An 18,405-nucleotide genomic window follows, 5' to 3' on the forward strand; every position below is an offset into this window, starting at 1 on the left:
CCAGCCTCCACCACATCCTCTGGCAGCTCATTCCATACACATGCCACCCTCTGTGTGAAAAAGTTGCCCCTTAGGTCTCTTTTATATCTTTCCCTTCTCACCCTAAACCTATGCCCTCTAGTTCTGGACTCCCCGACCCCAGGGAAAAGACTTTGTCTATTTATCCTATCCATGCCCCTCAATTTTGTAAACCTCTATAAGATCACCCCTCAGCCTCTGACACTCCAGGGAAAACAGGCCCAGCCTGTTCAGCCTCTACCTGTAGCTCAGATCCTCCAACCCCGGCAACATCCTTGTAAATCTTTTCTGAACCCTTTCAAGTTTCACAACATCTTTCCGATAGGAAGGAGACCAGAAATGCATGCAATATTCCAACAGTGGCCTAACCAATGTCCTGTACAGCCGCAACATGACCACCTAACTCCTGTACTCAATACTCTGACCAATAAAGGAAAGCATACCAAACACCTTCTTCACTATCCTATCTATCTGCGACTCCACTTTCAAGGAGCAATGAACCTGCACTCCAAGGTCTCTTTGTTCAGCAACACTCCCTAGGACCTTACCATTAAGTGTATAAGTCCTGCCCTGATTTGCTTTCCCAAAATGCAGCCCCTCTGGTTTATCTGAATTAAATTCCATCTGCCACTTCTCAGCCCATTGGCCCATCTGATCCAGATCCCATTGTAATCTGAGGTAACCCTCTTCGCTGTCCTCTACACCTCCAATTTTGGTGTCATCTGCAAACTTACTGACTGTACCTCTTATGCTCGCATCCAAATCATTTATGTAAATGACAACAAGTAGAGGGCCCAGCACCGATCCTTGTGGCACTCCACTGGTCACAGGCCTCCAGTCTGAAAAACAACCCTCCACCACCACCCTCTGTCTTCTATCTTTGAGCCAGTTGTGTATCCAAATGGCTAGTTCTCCTTGTATTCCGTGAGATCTAACCTTGCTAATCAGTCTCCCATGGGGAACCTTGTCGAACGCCTTACTGAAGTCCTTATAGATCACATCTACTGCTCTGCCCTCATCAATCTTCTTTGTTACTTCATCAAAAAACTCAATCAAGTTTGTGAGACATGATTTCCCACACACAAAGCCATGTTGACTATCCCGAATCAGTCCTTGCCTTTCCAAATATATGTACATCCTGTCCCTCAGGATTCCCTCCAACAACTTGCCCACCACCGAGGTCAGGCTCACCGGTCTATGGTTCCCTGGCTTGTCCTTACCACCAGGCACCACGTTTGCCAACCTCCAGCCTTCCGGCACCTCACCTGTGACTATCGATGACAAAAATATCTCAGCAAAAGGTCCAGCAATCACTTCTCTAGCTTCCCACAGAGTTCTCGGGTACACCTGATCAGGTCAATAGACAATAGACAATAGATGCAGGAGTAGGCCATTCAGCCCTTCGAGCCTGCACCGCCATTCAATATGATCATGGCTGATCATTCCCAATCAGTATCCTGTTCCAGCCTTATCTCCATAACCCTTGACTCCACTATCTTTAAGAGCTCTATCCAATTCTTTCTTAAATGAATCCAGAGACTGGGCCTCCACTGCCCTCTGGGGCAGAGCATTCCACACAGCCACCACTCTCTGGGTGAAGTAGTTTCTCCTCATCTCTGTCCTAAATGGTCTACCCCGTATTTTTAAGTTGTGTCCTCTGGTTCGGCACTCCCCCATCAACAGAAATATGTTCCCTCCTGCCAGAGTGTCCAGTCCTTTCATAATCCTATACGTTTCAATCAGATCCCCTCTCAGTCTTCTAAACTCAAGGGTATACAAGCCCAGTCGCTTCAGTCTTTCCGTGCAAGGCAATCCTGCCATTCCAGGAATTGACCTCGTGAACCTACGCTGCACTCCCTCAATAGCCAGAATGTCTTTCCTCAAATTTGGAGACCAGAACTGTACACAGTACTCCAGGTGTGGTCTCACCAGGGTCTTGTACAGCTGCAGAAGCACCTCTTTGCTTCTATACTCAATTCCTCTTGTTATGAAGGCCAGCATGCTATTAGCCTTCTTCACGACCTGCTGTACCTGCATGCTTACCTTCATTGACTGGTGGACAAGAACACCCAGATCTCTCTGAACAGCCCCTTTACCTAATTTGATACCATTGAGGTAGTAATCTGCCTTCCTGTTCTTGCCACCAAAGTGGATAACCAGACATTTATCCACATTAAACTGCATCTGCCATGCATCTGCCCACTCACCTAACTTGTCCAGGTCACCCTGTAATCTCCTAACATCCTCATCACATTTCACCCTACCACCCAGCTTTGTATCATCAGCAAATTTGCTAATGTTATTGCTGATACCATCTTCTATATCATTTACATATATTGTAAAAAGCTGCGGTCCCAGCACGGATCCCTGCGGTACCCCACTGGTCACTGCCTGCCATTCCGAAATGGAGCCGTTAATCACTACCCTTTGTTTCCTATTAGCCAACCAATTCTCTATCCAATCTAGTACTTTGCCCCCAATACCGTGCGCCCTAATTTTACTCACTAACCTCTTGTGTGGGACTTTATCAAAAGCTTTCTGAAAGTCCAGGTACACTACATCCACTGGATCTCCCTCGTCCATCTTCCGAGTTACATCCTCAAAAAATTCAAGAAGATTAGTCAAGCATGATTTCCCCTTCATAAATCCATGCTGACTCTGTCCTATCCTGTTACTATTATCCAGATGTGCCGTAATTTCATCCTTTATAATAGACTCCAGCATCTTTCCCACCACTGAGGTCAGACTAACTGGTCTATAATTTCCTGCTTTCTCCCGCCCACCCTTCTTAAAAAGTGGCACAACATTAGCCGCCCTCCAATCCTCAGGAACCGACCCCGATTCTATTGACTCTGGAAAATAATCACCAGCACATCCACGATTTCCCGAGCCACCTCCTTCAGTACTCTGGGATGCAGGCCATCAGGTCCCGGAGACTTATCAACCTTCAGACCTAACAGTCTCTCCAACACCAAATCCTGGCAAATATAAATTCCCTTAAGTTCAGGTCCTTCAGCCACTGTTACCTCAGGGAGATTGCTTGTGTCTTCCCCAGTGAACACAGATCTGAAGTACCCATTTAATTCCTCTGCCATTTCTTTTTTCCCAGTAATATACTCCCCTGTTTCTGTCTTCAAGGGCCCAATTTTTGTCCTAACCATTTTTTTGCCTTGGACATACCTAAAAAAGCTTTTACTATCCTCCTTTATATTCTTGGCCAGTTTACCTTCGTCTTGGGGATTTATCCACCTTTACCCGTTTCAAGACATCCAGCACTTCCTCCTCTGTAATCTGGACATTTTGCAAGATGTCACCATCTATTTCCCTACAGTCTATATCTTCCATATCCTTTTCCACAGTAAATACTGATGCAAAATATTCATTTAGTATCTCCCCCATTTTCTGTGGCTCCACACAAAGGCTGCCTTGCTGATCTTTGAGGGGCCCTATTCTCTCCCTAGTTACCCTTTTGTCCTTAATATATTTGTAAAACACGTTTGGATTCTCCTTAATTCTATTTGCCAAAGCTATCTCATGTCCCCGTTTTGCCCTCCTGATTTCCCTCTTAAGTATACTCCTACTTTCTTTATACTCTTCTAAGGATTCACTCGATCTATCCTGTCTATACCTGACATATGCTTCCTTCTTTTTCTTAACCAAACCCTCAATTTCTTTAGTCATCCAGAATTCCCTATACCTACCAGCTTTCCCTTTCACCCTGACAGGAATATACTTTCTCTGGATTGTTGTTATCTCATTTCTGAAGGCTTCCCATTTTCCAGCCGTCCCTTTACCTGCGAACATCTGCCTCCAATCAGCTTTTGAAAGTTCTTGCCTAATACCGTCAAAATTGGCCTTTCCCCAATTTAGAACTTCAACTTTTAGATCTGGTCTATTCTTTTCCATCACTATTTTAAAACTAATAGAATTATGGTCGCTGGCCCCAAAGTGCTCCCCCACTGACACCTCAGTCACCTGCCCTGCCTTTTTTCCCAAGAGGAGGTCAAGTTTTGCACCTTCTCTAGTAGGTACATCCACATACTGAATCAGAAAATTGTCTTGTATACATTTAATAAATTCCTCTCCATCTAAACCTTTAACACTATGGCAGTCCCAGTCGATGTTTGGAAAGTTAAAATCCTCTACCATAACCACCCTATTATTCTTACAGATAGCTGAGATCTCCTTACAAGTTTGTTTCTCAATTTCCCTCTGACTATTGGGGGGGGTCTATAATACAATCCCAATAAGGTGATCATCCCTTTCTTATTTCTCAGTTCCACCCAAATAAGTTCCCTGGATGTATTTCTGGGAATACCCTCCCTCAGCACAGCTGTAATATTATCCCTTCTCAAAAATGCCACACCCCCTTCTCTTTTGCCTCCCTTTCTATCCTTCCTGTAGCATTTGTATCCTGGAACATTCAGCTGCCAGTCCTGCCCATCCCTGAGCCATGTTTCCGTAATTGCTATGATATCCCAGTCCCATGTTCCTAACCATGCCCTGAGTTCATCTGCCTTTCCTGTTAGGCCCCTTGCATTGAAATAAATGCAGTTTAATTTATTAGTCCTACCTTGTCCCTGCCTGCCCTGACTGTTTGACTCACTTCTGTTCTCAGCTGTACCCGTCTCAGATCGATCTCTTTCCTCACTATCTCCCTGGGTCCCACCCCCCCCCCCCCCCCCACCTTACTAGTTTAAATCCTCCCAAGCAGTTCGAGCAAATTTCCCTGCCAGTATATTCGTCCCCTTCCAATTTAGGTCCAATCTGTCCTTCTTGTACAGGTCACTTCTACCCCAAAAGAGATTCCAATGATCCAAAAATGTGAATCCTTCTCCCATACACCAGCTCCTCAGCCATGCATTCATCTGCTCTATCCTCCTATTCCTGCCTTCACTAGCTCGTAGCACAAGGAGTAATCCAGATATTACTACCCTTGAGGACCTCCTTTTTAAATTCCTGCCTAACTCTCTGTAATCTCCCTTCAGAATCTCAACTTTTTCCCTTCCAATGTCGTTGGTTCCAATGTGACCTCCTGCTGGCCCGTCTCCCCCGTGAGAACATTCTGCACCCTCTGTGAGACATCCTTGATCCTGGCACCAGGGAAACAACACACCATTCTGCTTTTTCTCTGCTGGCCACAGAAATGTCTGTCTGTACCTCCGACTACAGAATCCCCTAACGCAATTGATCTCTTGGAAGCCGACGTGCCCCTCGTTGCATTAGAGCCAGTCTCAATACCAGAAACTTGGCTGTTTGTGCTACGTTCCCCTGAGAAACCATCACCCCCTATATTTTCCAAAATAGCATACCTGTTTGAAATGGGTATATCCACAAAAGACTCCTGCTCTAGCTGCCTACCTCTCTTACCCTTCCTGGAGCTAACCCATCTATGTGACTGTATCTGAGACTTTCCCACCTTTTTATAACTGCCATCCATCACATACTGTAGCTGTTGCAAATTCCTCATCGCTTCTATTTGTCTCTCCAACCGATCCTCTCAATCTGATAAGATTCGCGTCCAACAGCATTTATGCCAGATATAATCTGCAGTAATCCTTAAACTCTCTTTAAACTCCCACATCTGACAAGCAGACACAGGGAAAATGTGCAAACTCCACACACAGTTGTCTGAGGCTGGATCTTTAATACACTGTTGGAATATTGCATGCGATTCTGGTCTCCTTCCTATCGGAAAGATGTTGTGAAACTTGAAAAGGTTCAGAAAAGATTTACAAGGTTGATGCCAGGGTTGGAGGATCTGAGCTACAGGGAGAGGCTGAACAGGCTGGGGCTGTTTTCCCTGGAGCATCGGAGGCTGAGGGGTGACCTTTATAGAGGTTTACAAAATTGAGGGGCATGGATAGGATAAATAGACAAAGTCTTTTTCCTGGGGTCAGGGAGTCCAGAACTAGAGGGCATAGGTTTAGGGTGAGAGGGGAAAGATATAAAAGAGACCTAAGGGGCAACGTTTTCACGCAGAGGGTGGTACGTGTATGGAATGAGCTGCCAGAGGATGTGGTGGAGGCTGGTACAATTACAGCATTTAAGAGGCATCTGGATGGCTATATGAATAGGAAGAGTTTGGAGGGGTATGGGCTGGGTGCTGGCAGGTGGGACTAGATTGGGTTGGGATATCTGGTTGGCGTGGACAGGTTGGACTGAAAGGTCTGTTTCCATGCTGTACATCTCTGACTCTAAGTACGTATCACTGCAAAGGCCATTTTTGCTCCTTCACAAACTACAGACCCAGAAAATAACACCGTCTTATTCCTCTACAAACACTGCCCCAGGTTAAATTAATAGCTATGGCTTATATTTTAAGTTTAATCAAGAGACTTATCTCCAAAAACATATAATCAAAAAAGAACCCACCCTACTCACTACTGCAGCCTTTCTATTGGACAGACTTAAAACAACAATTAACTTATCGGATTCTGTGCTGTGAACTTCGCCCAACAGTTCCTCCAAGATTAGTTGTGAATTTCACTGTTTGTTAATTTTCCCAGAAGCACTCCGATGTCCAGTGATACACAAATTCTAACAGCAAAGGCGGTAACTGTGCAGGTTTTCTCTCTCTCTCTCTCTCTCTCTCTCTCTCTCTCTCTCTCTCCCCTGCACTGTCCTCACCATATTTTATAAGCCTTCATCATGACACACATGGGCACAATTTAGCATCTAGTATGAAAATCTAGCAAACACTACCTATCCTGGGCATGTGTACAGGGAAGAGTGTAGAGGAAGCTGTATTCTGATGAACCTTGTGCTGGGGACAGTGTAGAAGGTGCTTAACTCTAATGCTGTGCTTTACCTCTCTTAAGAGTGTTTATTGGGGATAGTATAGAGCGAGCTTTACTCTGTATCTAACCCCGTGCTGTCCCTGCCCTGGGAGTGTTTGTTGGGTGACAGTGTAGAGGAAGTTTTACTCTGTGTCTAACCTCGTGCTGTGCGTGCCCTGGAAGTTTGGATGGGGACATTGTAGTCGGAGCTGTACTCTGTGTCTACTGTATCTAACCCTGTGCTGTACAGGTCCTGCAAGTGTTGATGGGAACGGTGTAGAGGGAGATTGATGTTTCCCACACTCCCGCAATAAATTTATTGCGCAACTGTACGCACATTTCAAATCAGATTGAGAAGCAGTAACTGTTAATGACACAGAATCTTGATATTGAATCAGTGAAAGGATGTGCATTCCTGCCAGGTTTGACTGCTTTGAGCAGTTTATCTCGGCATCTAAGTGCAACTTGATCTTGTTACTTTCTGCTTGGCATGTAACTCAGTACCCGTGTGTTCGGTACCCAGTGGCTGTGTCCAGTTGTGTCCGTGCCCAGTTGGTTTTGTCTCGGATCCCAGTGCCAAAAATGTGGCTTCTGTTCTTGGTCCAAGGGCTCTTTTAACACAGAGAATTTACTCAGTCAGGGAAAACCCCTGGCAGAAATTTGAGGTAGCCTTGGGTTGAACTTCTAAACAAAAATTTACATTGGACACCGAGGTAGAAAATGATATTGACTGAGGGGAAGAGTGGCACAGTGGGATTGATACTGGCTGTGGGGAGCGAGCAGGGCAGTGAATTAGTTTGAATTGAAACAAAATCCGAAACTGTTGGAAAAGGTCAGCAGGTCTCGCAGCATCTGTGCAGAGAAATCCGAGTGAAAGTTTTGGGTCGAGGGACCCTTAGTTTGAATTGATATTGGACCACGACAACAGGGCAAGACAGTGAATTCATTTAGATTGACACAAGGCTGTGGAGAGAGAGTAGGGCAGTGGGATTAATTTGAATTGGCATATGATTCATTGAATTGAGCAAGGGTTTTTTTTATGAAGTGTTGTCTTTCAAATCAAATCTTAGAACAGAGCAACTGTCTTCCTCCTGTGGAAGATATTAAAGATCTGACAGCTTCTATTTCAAGGAAGGACTGGATTAGGCAGCTGGTTCCTATATTTGTCCCTAGATCGTGATCACTAAAACAGATGGGTTTTTTTTCTCTTTGCTGCTTGGGATCTTGTTGTGTAAATTGACTGCTGCATTTGTAACCCAAAACAGTGACTGCATTTGAAAATAATGCTGCCTTGTCTGCAAGATGTTGTGATAGGCGATCTAGAAGTGCAGGCTTCCTTACTTTTAAAAAGAAAGACGGAAATTGTGCAATTACTTGGAATGGAATGCTAGAAGGAGAAAGTTTTTGAGGGGGTGGGGTGTTGAGAGTGTGAAGGGGGATGCTGGGGCTGGTACAAACAAAGTTTGGCTTTCACGTCAGTGAACTCAGTTGACTTTTACATAGATCTGTTTGAACACAAGCAACTCCAACACAAGTGAGCACCTATTCAAAGTTAAAATGAGTGTTCCCTAAGTCCCTCTCCAAGCTGGAGATGTGAGTGCTGTAATTGAGGAAGAGAACACATGGCCCCATTCAACCCTCATAGAACTTAATAGAAAGCAATTTTATAGGTGCATCTTCTCTTACTGTCTGTCTCTCTCTCCCTCTCTCTCTCACACGCTTTCAGTTTCTCAAGCACTCTCTTACACACACACTCATTCTCTCACTTCCTCGCTCACCCACTCACTCATGCTTCCACTCTCTCTCACTCTCTTACTCACACTCACTCACTCATTCATCATTTCTCTCTCTCTCACACGCTTTCACTCTCTCTCACACACACACATGCACACACACACTCTCTCCCACTCTTACTCTCTCTCTTATGCTATTTTAGTTTGGCTAGATTGATTCTCTCAAACTGTCAGGTTTAAGAGCCTATTTAGTTTATAGTGGTAGCAAGAAAAACCACAACTGAGTCGAAGCAAGAAGAGACTGTTAAACAGGGTACGGTTTTGTTGCATGATAGCAATCAGCTGCAAGATAACACTGTGACCAAGGTTATGAGGAGATCAGTGACTGTAAGTCTGCATTCCTCAACGTCCTAAAATGATTTACTTTACATCCCCTGCCACTCCAGGACTGTATGATATCATCAGATTGGGTGGTTTAATGCGGATTCCAGAACTGTTACCTTCTACGACAGATTCGGCATTCTTTGTTGAAGAAATATATACCAACCTCAGTCTTGAAAGTGCCAGCTGTCCCCTCCTGCTCCCCTGCCCAGCTTCACAAGCTTTTTGTAAGGGGTGTGGGGCGAGAGTTCCAGATTCTTCACTCTCTTTGCTGCAAAGAAATGCCTCCTGAATGAATGGGTGAATTAGCTTTATTGTCGCTTGTATGGGAATCAGTACAGTGAAAAACTTATAAGTTGCCACTGACAATGCCATCTTAGGTACAAATTTGCTTAGGTACGATCCTGAGTTACAGAGTAGAGAAACAAAGGGAAAAAAGGTACGCTGCAGCCATACACAGTATAACCGTAGGTCAGAGAAACAAGAAGGAAAGACGAAAAGACTGTCTCCAAGGGCTCTTCGCAGCAGACCAGCGTAAGATGGCCTCCACATGATCTGACCGCTGGATGTCACCATGCTTTGCACTGAGCCACTGCTGCCATGCTTCCACACTGGTCGCTGGCGTGCCTGCTTCGGAGGCCAGGCCTGTGTGGCCGAGACCGAGAGGAGAGAGAGAATAAAGAGAGAAAAATTAGATGAACAGGTGGAGCAGAGGAGCACCAGCTGGAGCATCCTACTCTGCTGCTATCTTACTGGAAACATCACCTGACATCACCCTGAATGGCCTAGCTTGAATTTGAAGGCTCTACTTCCCATCTGTGGATAAAATAATTTACAAACATACAACTTAGGAGCAGGAGTAGCTGCCTCGAACCTGCTCTTCTAATCTGTAGCAGATACAAATCTAGCTTCTCTATGGACCCTATTTAGTCCTTTAATCATTTTATATACCTTGATCAGATCGTTCCCTCAATTTTCTACATTTTGCTGATGTTGAAGAAGAAATATTGCACTAGAATGCTGGGAAGACTTCCCTTGCTTTTCAGATAACTGTCATGGTATCTTCTACATCCACCTGACAGGGCAGAGAGAGGCAAATGTAAGGACTGCAGATGCTGGAAACTAGAGTTTAGATCAGAGTGGTGCTGGAAAAGCACAGCAGGTCAGGCAGCATCCGAGGAGCAGGCAAATCGACGTTTCGGGCAAAAGCCCTTCATCAGGAATAGGAAGAGAGAGGCTCAGGTTTGCCCTGATCAAGTGGTGTCCCCTTTCAGCAGCAGTTATCTCCAACTGCACCGCAAATGGCACCTTGGATTTTTGTCTTCCGGTCTCTGGAGAGGGACTAGAATGTACTACATTCTGAAGCTAAGTTGCAAGTGCCCAACACGGAGGCCCTGAGCATGGTCGAAAGCTCTGTTTCTCCACCCACACAAACTGGTTACTATACTAGAGTCCTGGATCCATGTAGACCTTCAGTTTGGTGGCTAGGGAGGGAATTCTGGAGCCCAGGGCCACAAGCAGTTGAAAGTATTGCTGCAACAGGAATGCATAGAATTTGGGAGCCTGGGGACATTCTTAAGGGGCTGGAAGGATGGCATTGGTAGTCGGGGGTTGGGGGGGGGGGAGCGCCGTGCACAGGACGTGGAAAGTTATGGAGATTGGAAGGTACAGAGACATAGATGTGGGTGTGGGATTGGTGTAGATGGGGATTTGGAAACTGGATGAGAATTTAAAATCAAAGTGTTGCCAGAATGGAAATAATCCAGGTCAGAGAGCAAGGAGGTGATGGAGTCTTGCTGTGGGTTCGGACTAGAGCAGCAGAATTGCTAACAAGCTTGGGAATGGTGGGGTGGTGGGCTGCTGCTCAGGAAGGTGTTGAAACAGGAACTTGATGAGGTGTGTGCACCGTGGAAGAGACCAAAGTAGGGGTTACCATCTGAACATACTCTTGGAGCTTTTATCCTGTCCTTCAGTCAATCATTGCCAATGCATCCATCTTGTCATTCATTGCCTTTCCAGACCGACAGGAAAGCAAAGTCCCACTTGGATAATGCTTTATGGAGAGTTAAAAAAGCCTTTTTTTTTTGACCCCTCGTTTTCAATAAGATAAAAAGCAATGTCCAAAGAAAATATTTTTAAAATTACACTTAATATAACTGTGATTTTTCAAAAGAATTGGACATAACAACAGTGTGCAGGATGTTCGATTCCTGGAGGATACAGGCAAATCCTGAAGAGTTGACAATCTGACACCAACAAGGATCCGAGGCAGTGCAAAGGGCGAAACAGAGTGAAACCTTTGACTCTCCTTCCCTGCAGGAGAGAAGCACTCATTGTAGCTGGTTGGCAGAACCTCCTCATTCCTAGAAATCCTCAAGTTTAGCATGATGTCTGTACCTGAATGGGCATCGAAAAAATAAAGAAAATCTGGGCTCAAGACATGTATTGTGGTCTGGGCTGCTGGTGGGCATCCTGAATCCAGACTTTCAACAACTGACAAGAGGATCTTTGAATAGCACGCTTAGCTGAATCCAGTGGCTCAAAGTCAAGGCTGAGACTGACTGGTTTTTAACCAGTAAGGGATTCAAGGATTATGGAGCAAAGGCAGGAAAGTGGAGTTGAGGATGGCCAGATCAGCTATTGAATGGTGATGGGCTGAATGGCCTACTTTTACTTCTACATGTTATGGTCTTAGGTACATAGTGAGAAATAGAATCGTTCTCACCAGCTTTGGAGGCCCCACAGTTTAGGTATTGTATTTTTTTTTAAAAAATCATTTTGTAGAGGTGGCAGGGGAACGCTTTTCTTTGAAATAATAAAAAATCTGCATTTTAACTTAGCGCTTCCTGATTGTTTGCATTTAAGATTGAAGGGGACCAGATTTGTTTTAATCATTGTTGTAACATGAGAAACATGCCACCCAATTTGAACACAGCATGCTTTCATAAACTGCTGATGGTAGTCACGATTTGGAGATGCTGGTGTTGGACTGGGGTGTACAAAGTTAAAAATCACACAACACCTGGTTATAGTCTAACAGGTTTAATGGAAGCACTAGCTTTCGGAGCACTGCTCACAACCACTTGATGAAGGAGCAGCGTTCTGAAAGCTAGTGCTTCCAATTAAACCTGTTGGACTATAACCTGCTGTTGTGTGATTTTTAACTTCATAAACTGCAGTACGACAGCGGTCAAGTAGTCTGTGACAACGATCAAGTGAGCGATTAATATTGGCCACAAGGCAAGTGGAAGAATACACTTTGTATCTTTAAAGCTCCCTCTGCACTGTCCCCACTCCCAGGACAGGTACAGCACAGGGTTAGGTACAAAGTAAAGCTCCTTCAGCTCTGTCGCAATGGAGCACTCTGATCACAGGTACAGCATGGGGTTAGATACAGAATGAAATGAAGCTCCTTTTGCTTTGTCCCCATGAAACATTACCAAGACAGGGACAGCACAGGGTTAGATACTGAGTAAAGCTCTGTCTACAGTGCCCTAGGTTTGTTGATGAGAAATTTGTGATAAACCATCCAAGCCCATACTGGATAGCAGGAAGTTGGGCCCTGACTAGATTAGGCCTCAGGCAGAAAGAGTGGAATGGGACACTTGGGGAATCTTGACCATGCAGTTCATGTCAGAAAAAACAGTGCATCTTTCTTTAAAGAAAAGGTCGTTATTTAGTAATCTTATTGAGATTTCTGTGTAAAATTATACCATCTGCCCCAACTGTGACACTGGACTCTGAAACCATGGGAACCAGTACCTATGATTGTTTAGCAGTGAATGGGTTGGTTTATTTTGTTCTAGGTTTGTAATAGGATACAAGGTACAAGAACAAGGAGAGTTCACATCTGTAGCCAAGGAAAGAATTAAACCCTCTTCACCAGTTCTTTGGTCTTAATTAAGTGGGACTGGTTCTTGTCCTGCTTAACATTCCCTCTCTCCACTCATAAGCTGAAAGCTTTATCTTTCTCTTCCTTGGGATGTGTGTTTTGCTGGCGAGGCTAACATTTGTTGGCTGTCCTTAATTGCTTTTGAACTGAATTTCACTCTTGGTCCTTTTAGAAGGCGGTTAAAAGTCAACCACACTGTTGTGGGTCTGGAGTCACATGTAGGCTATGTATTATAATGCAGATTTCCTTCTCTAAAGGGCATTAGTGAGCCAGATTAGGTTTTACAGAAATTGATGATCGTCATCATTATCGTCATTTGTGAGAGTAGCATTTAACTTCGGGATTTTAACTTGAACTTGAATTCCATCAGTTGCCATGGAGAGGTTTGAACCCAGGTCCCTATAGCATTAGCCTAGGCCTCTGGTTTACTAGTTGTGATGTTGCCATGTGGATAGCGGCATTCTCTTCTGGATTAGGCCTCAGCACTTCATAAGGAGTGTCAACCAGATCAACCCGTGGTCATCCAGCAGCCACACTCCCCTCTGAATCAAAAGTCATGGGTTTGAATTCCATTCCACATGCTTGAGGGGGTGCTGCACTATCAGAGGAACCACCTTTCAGCTGTGAGGTTAAACCAGGGACCTTTTAGATAGGCAAGGTTCAGTTAGGCAGCAGCATATTTACACATAGGAAACTTCCACAGACTGCAATTTAGTTTGGTGTTGGGGAATAAATATTGGTCCAACGACAATGGGGAGAACAATGGCCGAGTGGTATTATTGCTAGACTATTAAGAATCTGGAATTAAGAGTCTCTTGATAACCATGAAACCATTGTCAATTGTCAGGAAAAACCCAACTGGTTCTATAATGTCCTTTTTTAGGGAAGAAAATCTGATGTCATTACCTGATCTGGCCTACATGTGACTCCAGACACACACAAATGTGGTTAACTCTTAACTTCCCTCTGGGCAAGTAGGGATGGGCAATAAATGCTGGCCTAGCCAGAGATGTCCATATCACACGAGCGAACAAAATAAAATTCCAGTCACTGAACAGCTTTCTCTCCCCCCCCCCCCCCCCCGATTCCTATTGACCCGTTTTGCAAAGGGCTCCTTGATGCCACACTCAGTAGAATGCTCTGTTGATGTCGAGAGAATCCACTTTCACCTTTCCTCTGGCATCCAGGTCTATTGTTCATGCTTGGAACAAGGCGCATGAGGAAGAAAGGGATAGAAAGATATGTCGATAGGGTGAGATTACCGAGGTATGGGAAGAGGCTGCTAAGGAGCCTAAACACCAGCATGGAACAGATGAGCTTACTGGCTTGTTTCTGTGATTTAAGTTTGATATTTGTCACAGTTTAGTCTTGTCTCCTGCTAATGATGTCATCGATGCACTTCTCCCTCCCTACAGTTATGATGTCATCTTTGCTGGCTCTCCCCTGGAACTGCTGAAGAAGTTCATACTATTTAACCACAAGGTGGTCTTTGCGGCAGAAGGATTTATCTGGCCGGACGAGGCCCTGGCGGATAAGTATCCACCAGTCCGTAACGGGAAGCGATACCTCAATTCAGGAGGTAAGATTTTATTTTTGGCTTTTTTTTCCCCTTATCAACCCTCTGAAAGTTGTCTCTGTGCAAGTGCATCAATTTCAAAATGAACCTGCAGAATGTTTGACTTTTAATACCAAAATGCACAACTGTCAACTTTAATGCCAACAAATAAATCCCTTGGTAGGTTTCTTTTCAATTTCTCGAGATTGCGTTGGACACAAATTCCTCCACCTATACATGTCTGCGTTTTATGTAGGTGATGCTGAAGCTACAGAAGAGACCCATAGCATTCCCTGCTTCATAGCTACCTGGGCTACTAAGACCTGATCAATGAGAACACGGTGGTGGAGCGTCATTCTGGGGCTGATTTGGTTGAGATATACATACGTTTCTAAGATGATGCAAGGCTTGGATCATTTTCCATCCATGTGGAGATGGATTTGGAGAGGGATTTATCATCTTTTTGTTTTAGTTCCTTGGGTTTACCATTTTTAAAATTTGCCTTAGTCATTGCACAGTTGCAAGTGGGGGTGTGGTTCATGGATATTGTGATGCAAAGGATATCACAATAGATGAAGGGCATTATCCTGTCGAAAAGACAGGATAAAAGACCGAACATATTTAAGCTGGACTGCAGAATGCTTTGGTACAGTGGGATCTGAGTGCCCTTACACCCGACTCAAAGGGTGTTAATGTTCTGATACTGCAAATAATGGGGAAGGCAATGAGATGTTGGGCTTTACTGCAAAGGGGATGGAGTATAAATGTAAGGAAGTCTTGCTGGGACTGCACCAGGGCTTTGGCAAAAGGCACACCTTTAGTATCAAATGCGGTTTGTGTCTCCTTAATTAGGAAACTTGTACTAGCAGCGGTTCACTAGGGCTGATTCCTGGGTTGAAGGGCTTGTCTTATGAGGAAAGGTTGAGCAGGTTGAGCTCATATTCATTGGAGTTGAGAAGAATGAGGTGTTGTTTAAATATGTAAGATTCTGAGGGGTCATGACAGGACAGACACTGAGAGAATGTTTCTCCCAATGCCAGGGGTCCATATTTTTTTTTAGCCTTGAGGACTCTTGACATTTTATGAAGGGCTGATCTTTGACTTTGACAGCTTTATTTGTTGGATCTTCATCCCTTTTCTATTTCCATTTGCTCTTTTATTAATTGAAGCAATCATGTAGTAACATTACTTTCTAAGTTTGTGTTGACTTGGATTCACACAGAAGCAGAAGTAGAAGAATTCATCAAAACCCTCAACAGTCATTGCCCTCCATTTAATTTAAAGCCACAACACACAAGAAAGACTTTTATTTTCTAAATTGAATTGGCACAGAAAATCCTTCTGTGGAACAGTGAAGTCACAGCAAATGAATTTCCATTGCACGTGCATAAAGCTGGTCAATCTCTAGCATTTACTGTGCTTTTTGCTGCCCTTAAAATCTCCATCTTTTAGACTTAATTTTAACAATTGGTCTAACCTTGCTAGTAATGTAGTGCCAAGAAGGTTTCCAAACTTTCACTAGCCTTCATGTGCAGAGGTGTTTCAGCCCTGTCCAATTTGGTTCTAGTCTTTTGATTCTACTTCCTCATAACCCCCTCTAACATAGTTAATCATGTATCCTTCATTTCCTTCATTATATCTGGTACTAGATTTTCAAGCTGGTTCGTTGACTGTAAAGTATTATGTGAAGTCCTAAGATCATAAAAGGAGCTAAAAACAATACAGGTCAGACATTGCTATTTGGGATCTTACTCTGTGCTAAATGGCTGCATGTTTGTCCCGAACATGGTTACTGAACTTCATTTATGTTAGCAGACTGCCAGATCTGTGATATGATCCATGACTTTCAGTACTGTTTCGTGTAAGTAGACAAAGTGTGAGATTCAAGTACATGCCACAAGATTCCATGGTTTTGGACAAACAGCAATAAACTTTGCTGTAAACGTTGAACAATTTGCTACAAGATAGAAGTTCACATTTACTGAGGTAAATATGGGTAACTAGACAAAGTAGTTGAACACCCTCAGAGCATATCAAATGGCAAAAGTGGTCCAGTCAGAGCCCACACATGTATCAGCAACCCAGAGGAAGTGAGGTCAGCTACTGCTGGAGGTCAGAGTCAAGAGTGTTAGCGAGTTTTGAAGCTCAGGTTGAGGTTCTGGATGTAGGTTTGCTCACTGAGCTGGAAGGTTCAGTGCTTCGCCTGAGGCACACTGAAGCTGTTACCTAGTAGGGTGACGAAATGTCTGGAAATGAGCCTTTCAGCTCAGCCAGCAAACCTGCATTCGGTCAAGAGTGTTTTGCTGGAAAAGCACAGCAGGTCAGGCAGCATCCGAGGAGCAGGAGAATCAACCTTTCGGGCCGGAATCCTTCATCAGGATGAAGGGCTCTGGCCTGAAACCTCAATTCTGCTGCTCCTTGGACGCTGCCTGACCTGCTGTGCTTTTCCAGCAACCCCTCAGACTTAATGACACGGTGTAGTTATGAAAACTCATTAAAACTTTCCAAGGAATTCCAATTGTTTTCTTTTGGAGACTTAACTTTGGAACTCCTTCAAAAACAACTCCGTCACAGGCTGCTTCAATGACTACTCCCATTCCGGGAGTTCACTTTCCTTACCTGGCTCCACGGATTCACCTGCTGGTCCTGCTTATTTTGAACCCTGCATCGCGATTGTGTTTAAAATTGGGAACACACTTTCAAAATAAATCTCTCACTTAATGAAGATGGGTGTGCCTTGGAGGGTTGCATATTTTTGGAATTCACTTCCGCAGAGAACCCTGGAGGCTGGGATTATTGAATACATTCAGGACTGAGTTAAACAAATTTGATCAGAGTGGGAAGTTGAGTTAAGACTGCAGTCAGATCATCCAGCTTCCTGATTGGCTGAGCTGGGGCCAATGGCCTATTATGACTCCTGTTTCTAATGCTTTTATTGTTCATGAATCATGGGTTTTCGATGAGGTTCAGGGAGGTCAGGGGCCAGGCAAGACCTCCTGTTTTCAGTTAGTTCTAGTGATCGCTGTGCCTGGATTCCTGAAACCCTCTGCTCCTCCACAACATCATTTAGAATTGGGAACATACTTTCAAAATAAATCTCTCACTTAATGAAGATGGGTGTGCCTTGGAGGGTTGCATATTTTTGGAATTCACTTCCGCAGAGAGCACTGGAGGCTGGGATTATTGAAGTTATTCCAGTTGTTCGTTCCTGGATTTAGAGTCAACAATGTCACACTTTCCCCTTATTGAACTCCATGTCCTTCAGCAATTCCCAATCACCTTGTCTGTTTTCAATGGAACAGGCCTCGAAGAACCAGGAGTTGTCTTCGTGCTCCTCTCCAAACAACTTACCATGCCTTCCAGTGCTTTGTTCTTCTGCAGGTTTTGATGTACAACTCTCTAACCCTTCAGCCACTGATGGGCTCAGAATTTCCCAGATGAAACCTGGAGATCAAGCTGGGCTCCCAGTTGCACTACTACCAGCAACATACATAGGTTGGAAAAGAAAACTCCGTTGAATGAGTTGTATGTTGGTATTAAAGTTGAAAGTTTACTGTGTTGGGAGTAAAATTGATTCTTCTGGTCCCAAGAAATGTGTTCTGCAATGTATTCAAACATAAAAATACGTTTTCTTTTAAAAAGAAATCTCTTAATAAAACATACACTATCCAGACTTCTCTGCCCCTTTAACAATGTAATAGAATCATCCTCAGTTTTAAGTTAATGACTGGAGGAATCATCAACAGAAGAGGAAGGGTCGTGGTTTCTATTGCCTTTTGTAAGGGGGCGAAATGCATTGGAAATGTTCTAAATGTCGATTGCCTGAGGGAATGGGGAGGTCGCAAAAACGTCATGTTGATTGTGTACTGGGATACCCATCACACGATGTATATACCAGTAAACCTCAGCTGGATGGAAGATGACAGGCAGCTGGTGGTTGGGTTATGAAAGGCCAGAGACTTCTCATAAAGCTGTTCCTGTGTTTTGTCTTCTCCCAAGGGAGAGGCTAACAAGAGAAGTCCAATTCAACAAATAAAGAAGTGAGAA

The 18,405-nt window shown here is 44.1% G+C and overlaps 1 protein-coding gene across 1 annotated transcript in view; it reads left to right on the forward strand.

The window, feature by feature from the left end:
* LOC140492538 (multifunctional procollagen lysine hydroxylase and glycosyltransferase LH3-like) overlaps positions 1 to 18,405 on the forward strand; it is a 79,535-nt gene that overhangs the window by 22,519 nt on the left and 38,611 nt on the right. The window contains exon 4 of the mRNA XM_072591477.1: positions 14,219 to 14,382. Coding sequence (XP_072447578.1) covers positions 14,219 to 14,382 — 164 coding nt within the window. The remainder of the gene's footprint in view (positions 1 to 14,218; positions 14,383 to 18,405) is intronic.

Source organism: Chiloscyllium punctatum, chromosome 21 (assembly GCF_047496795.1).
Source record: "Chiloscyllium punctatum isolate Juve2018m chromosome 21, sChiPun1.3, whole genome shotgun sequence".
Lineage (NCBI taxonomy): Eukaryota > Metazoa > Chordata > Chondrichthyes > Orectolobiformes > Hemiscylliidae > Chiloscyllium > Chiloscyllium punctatum.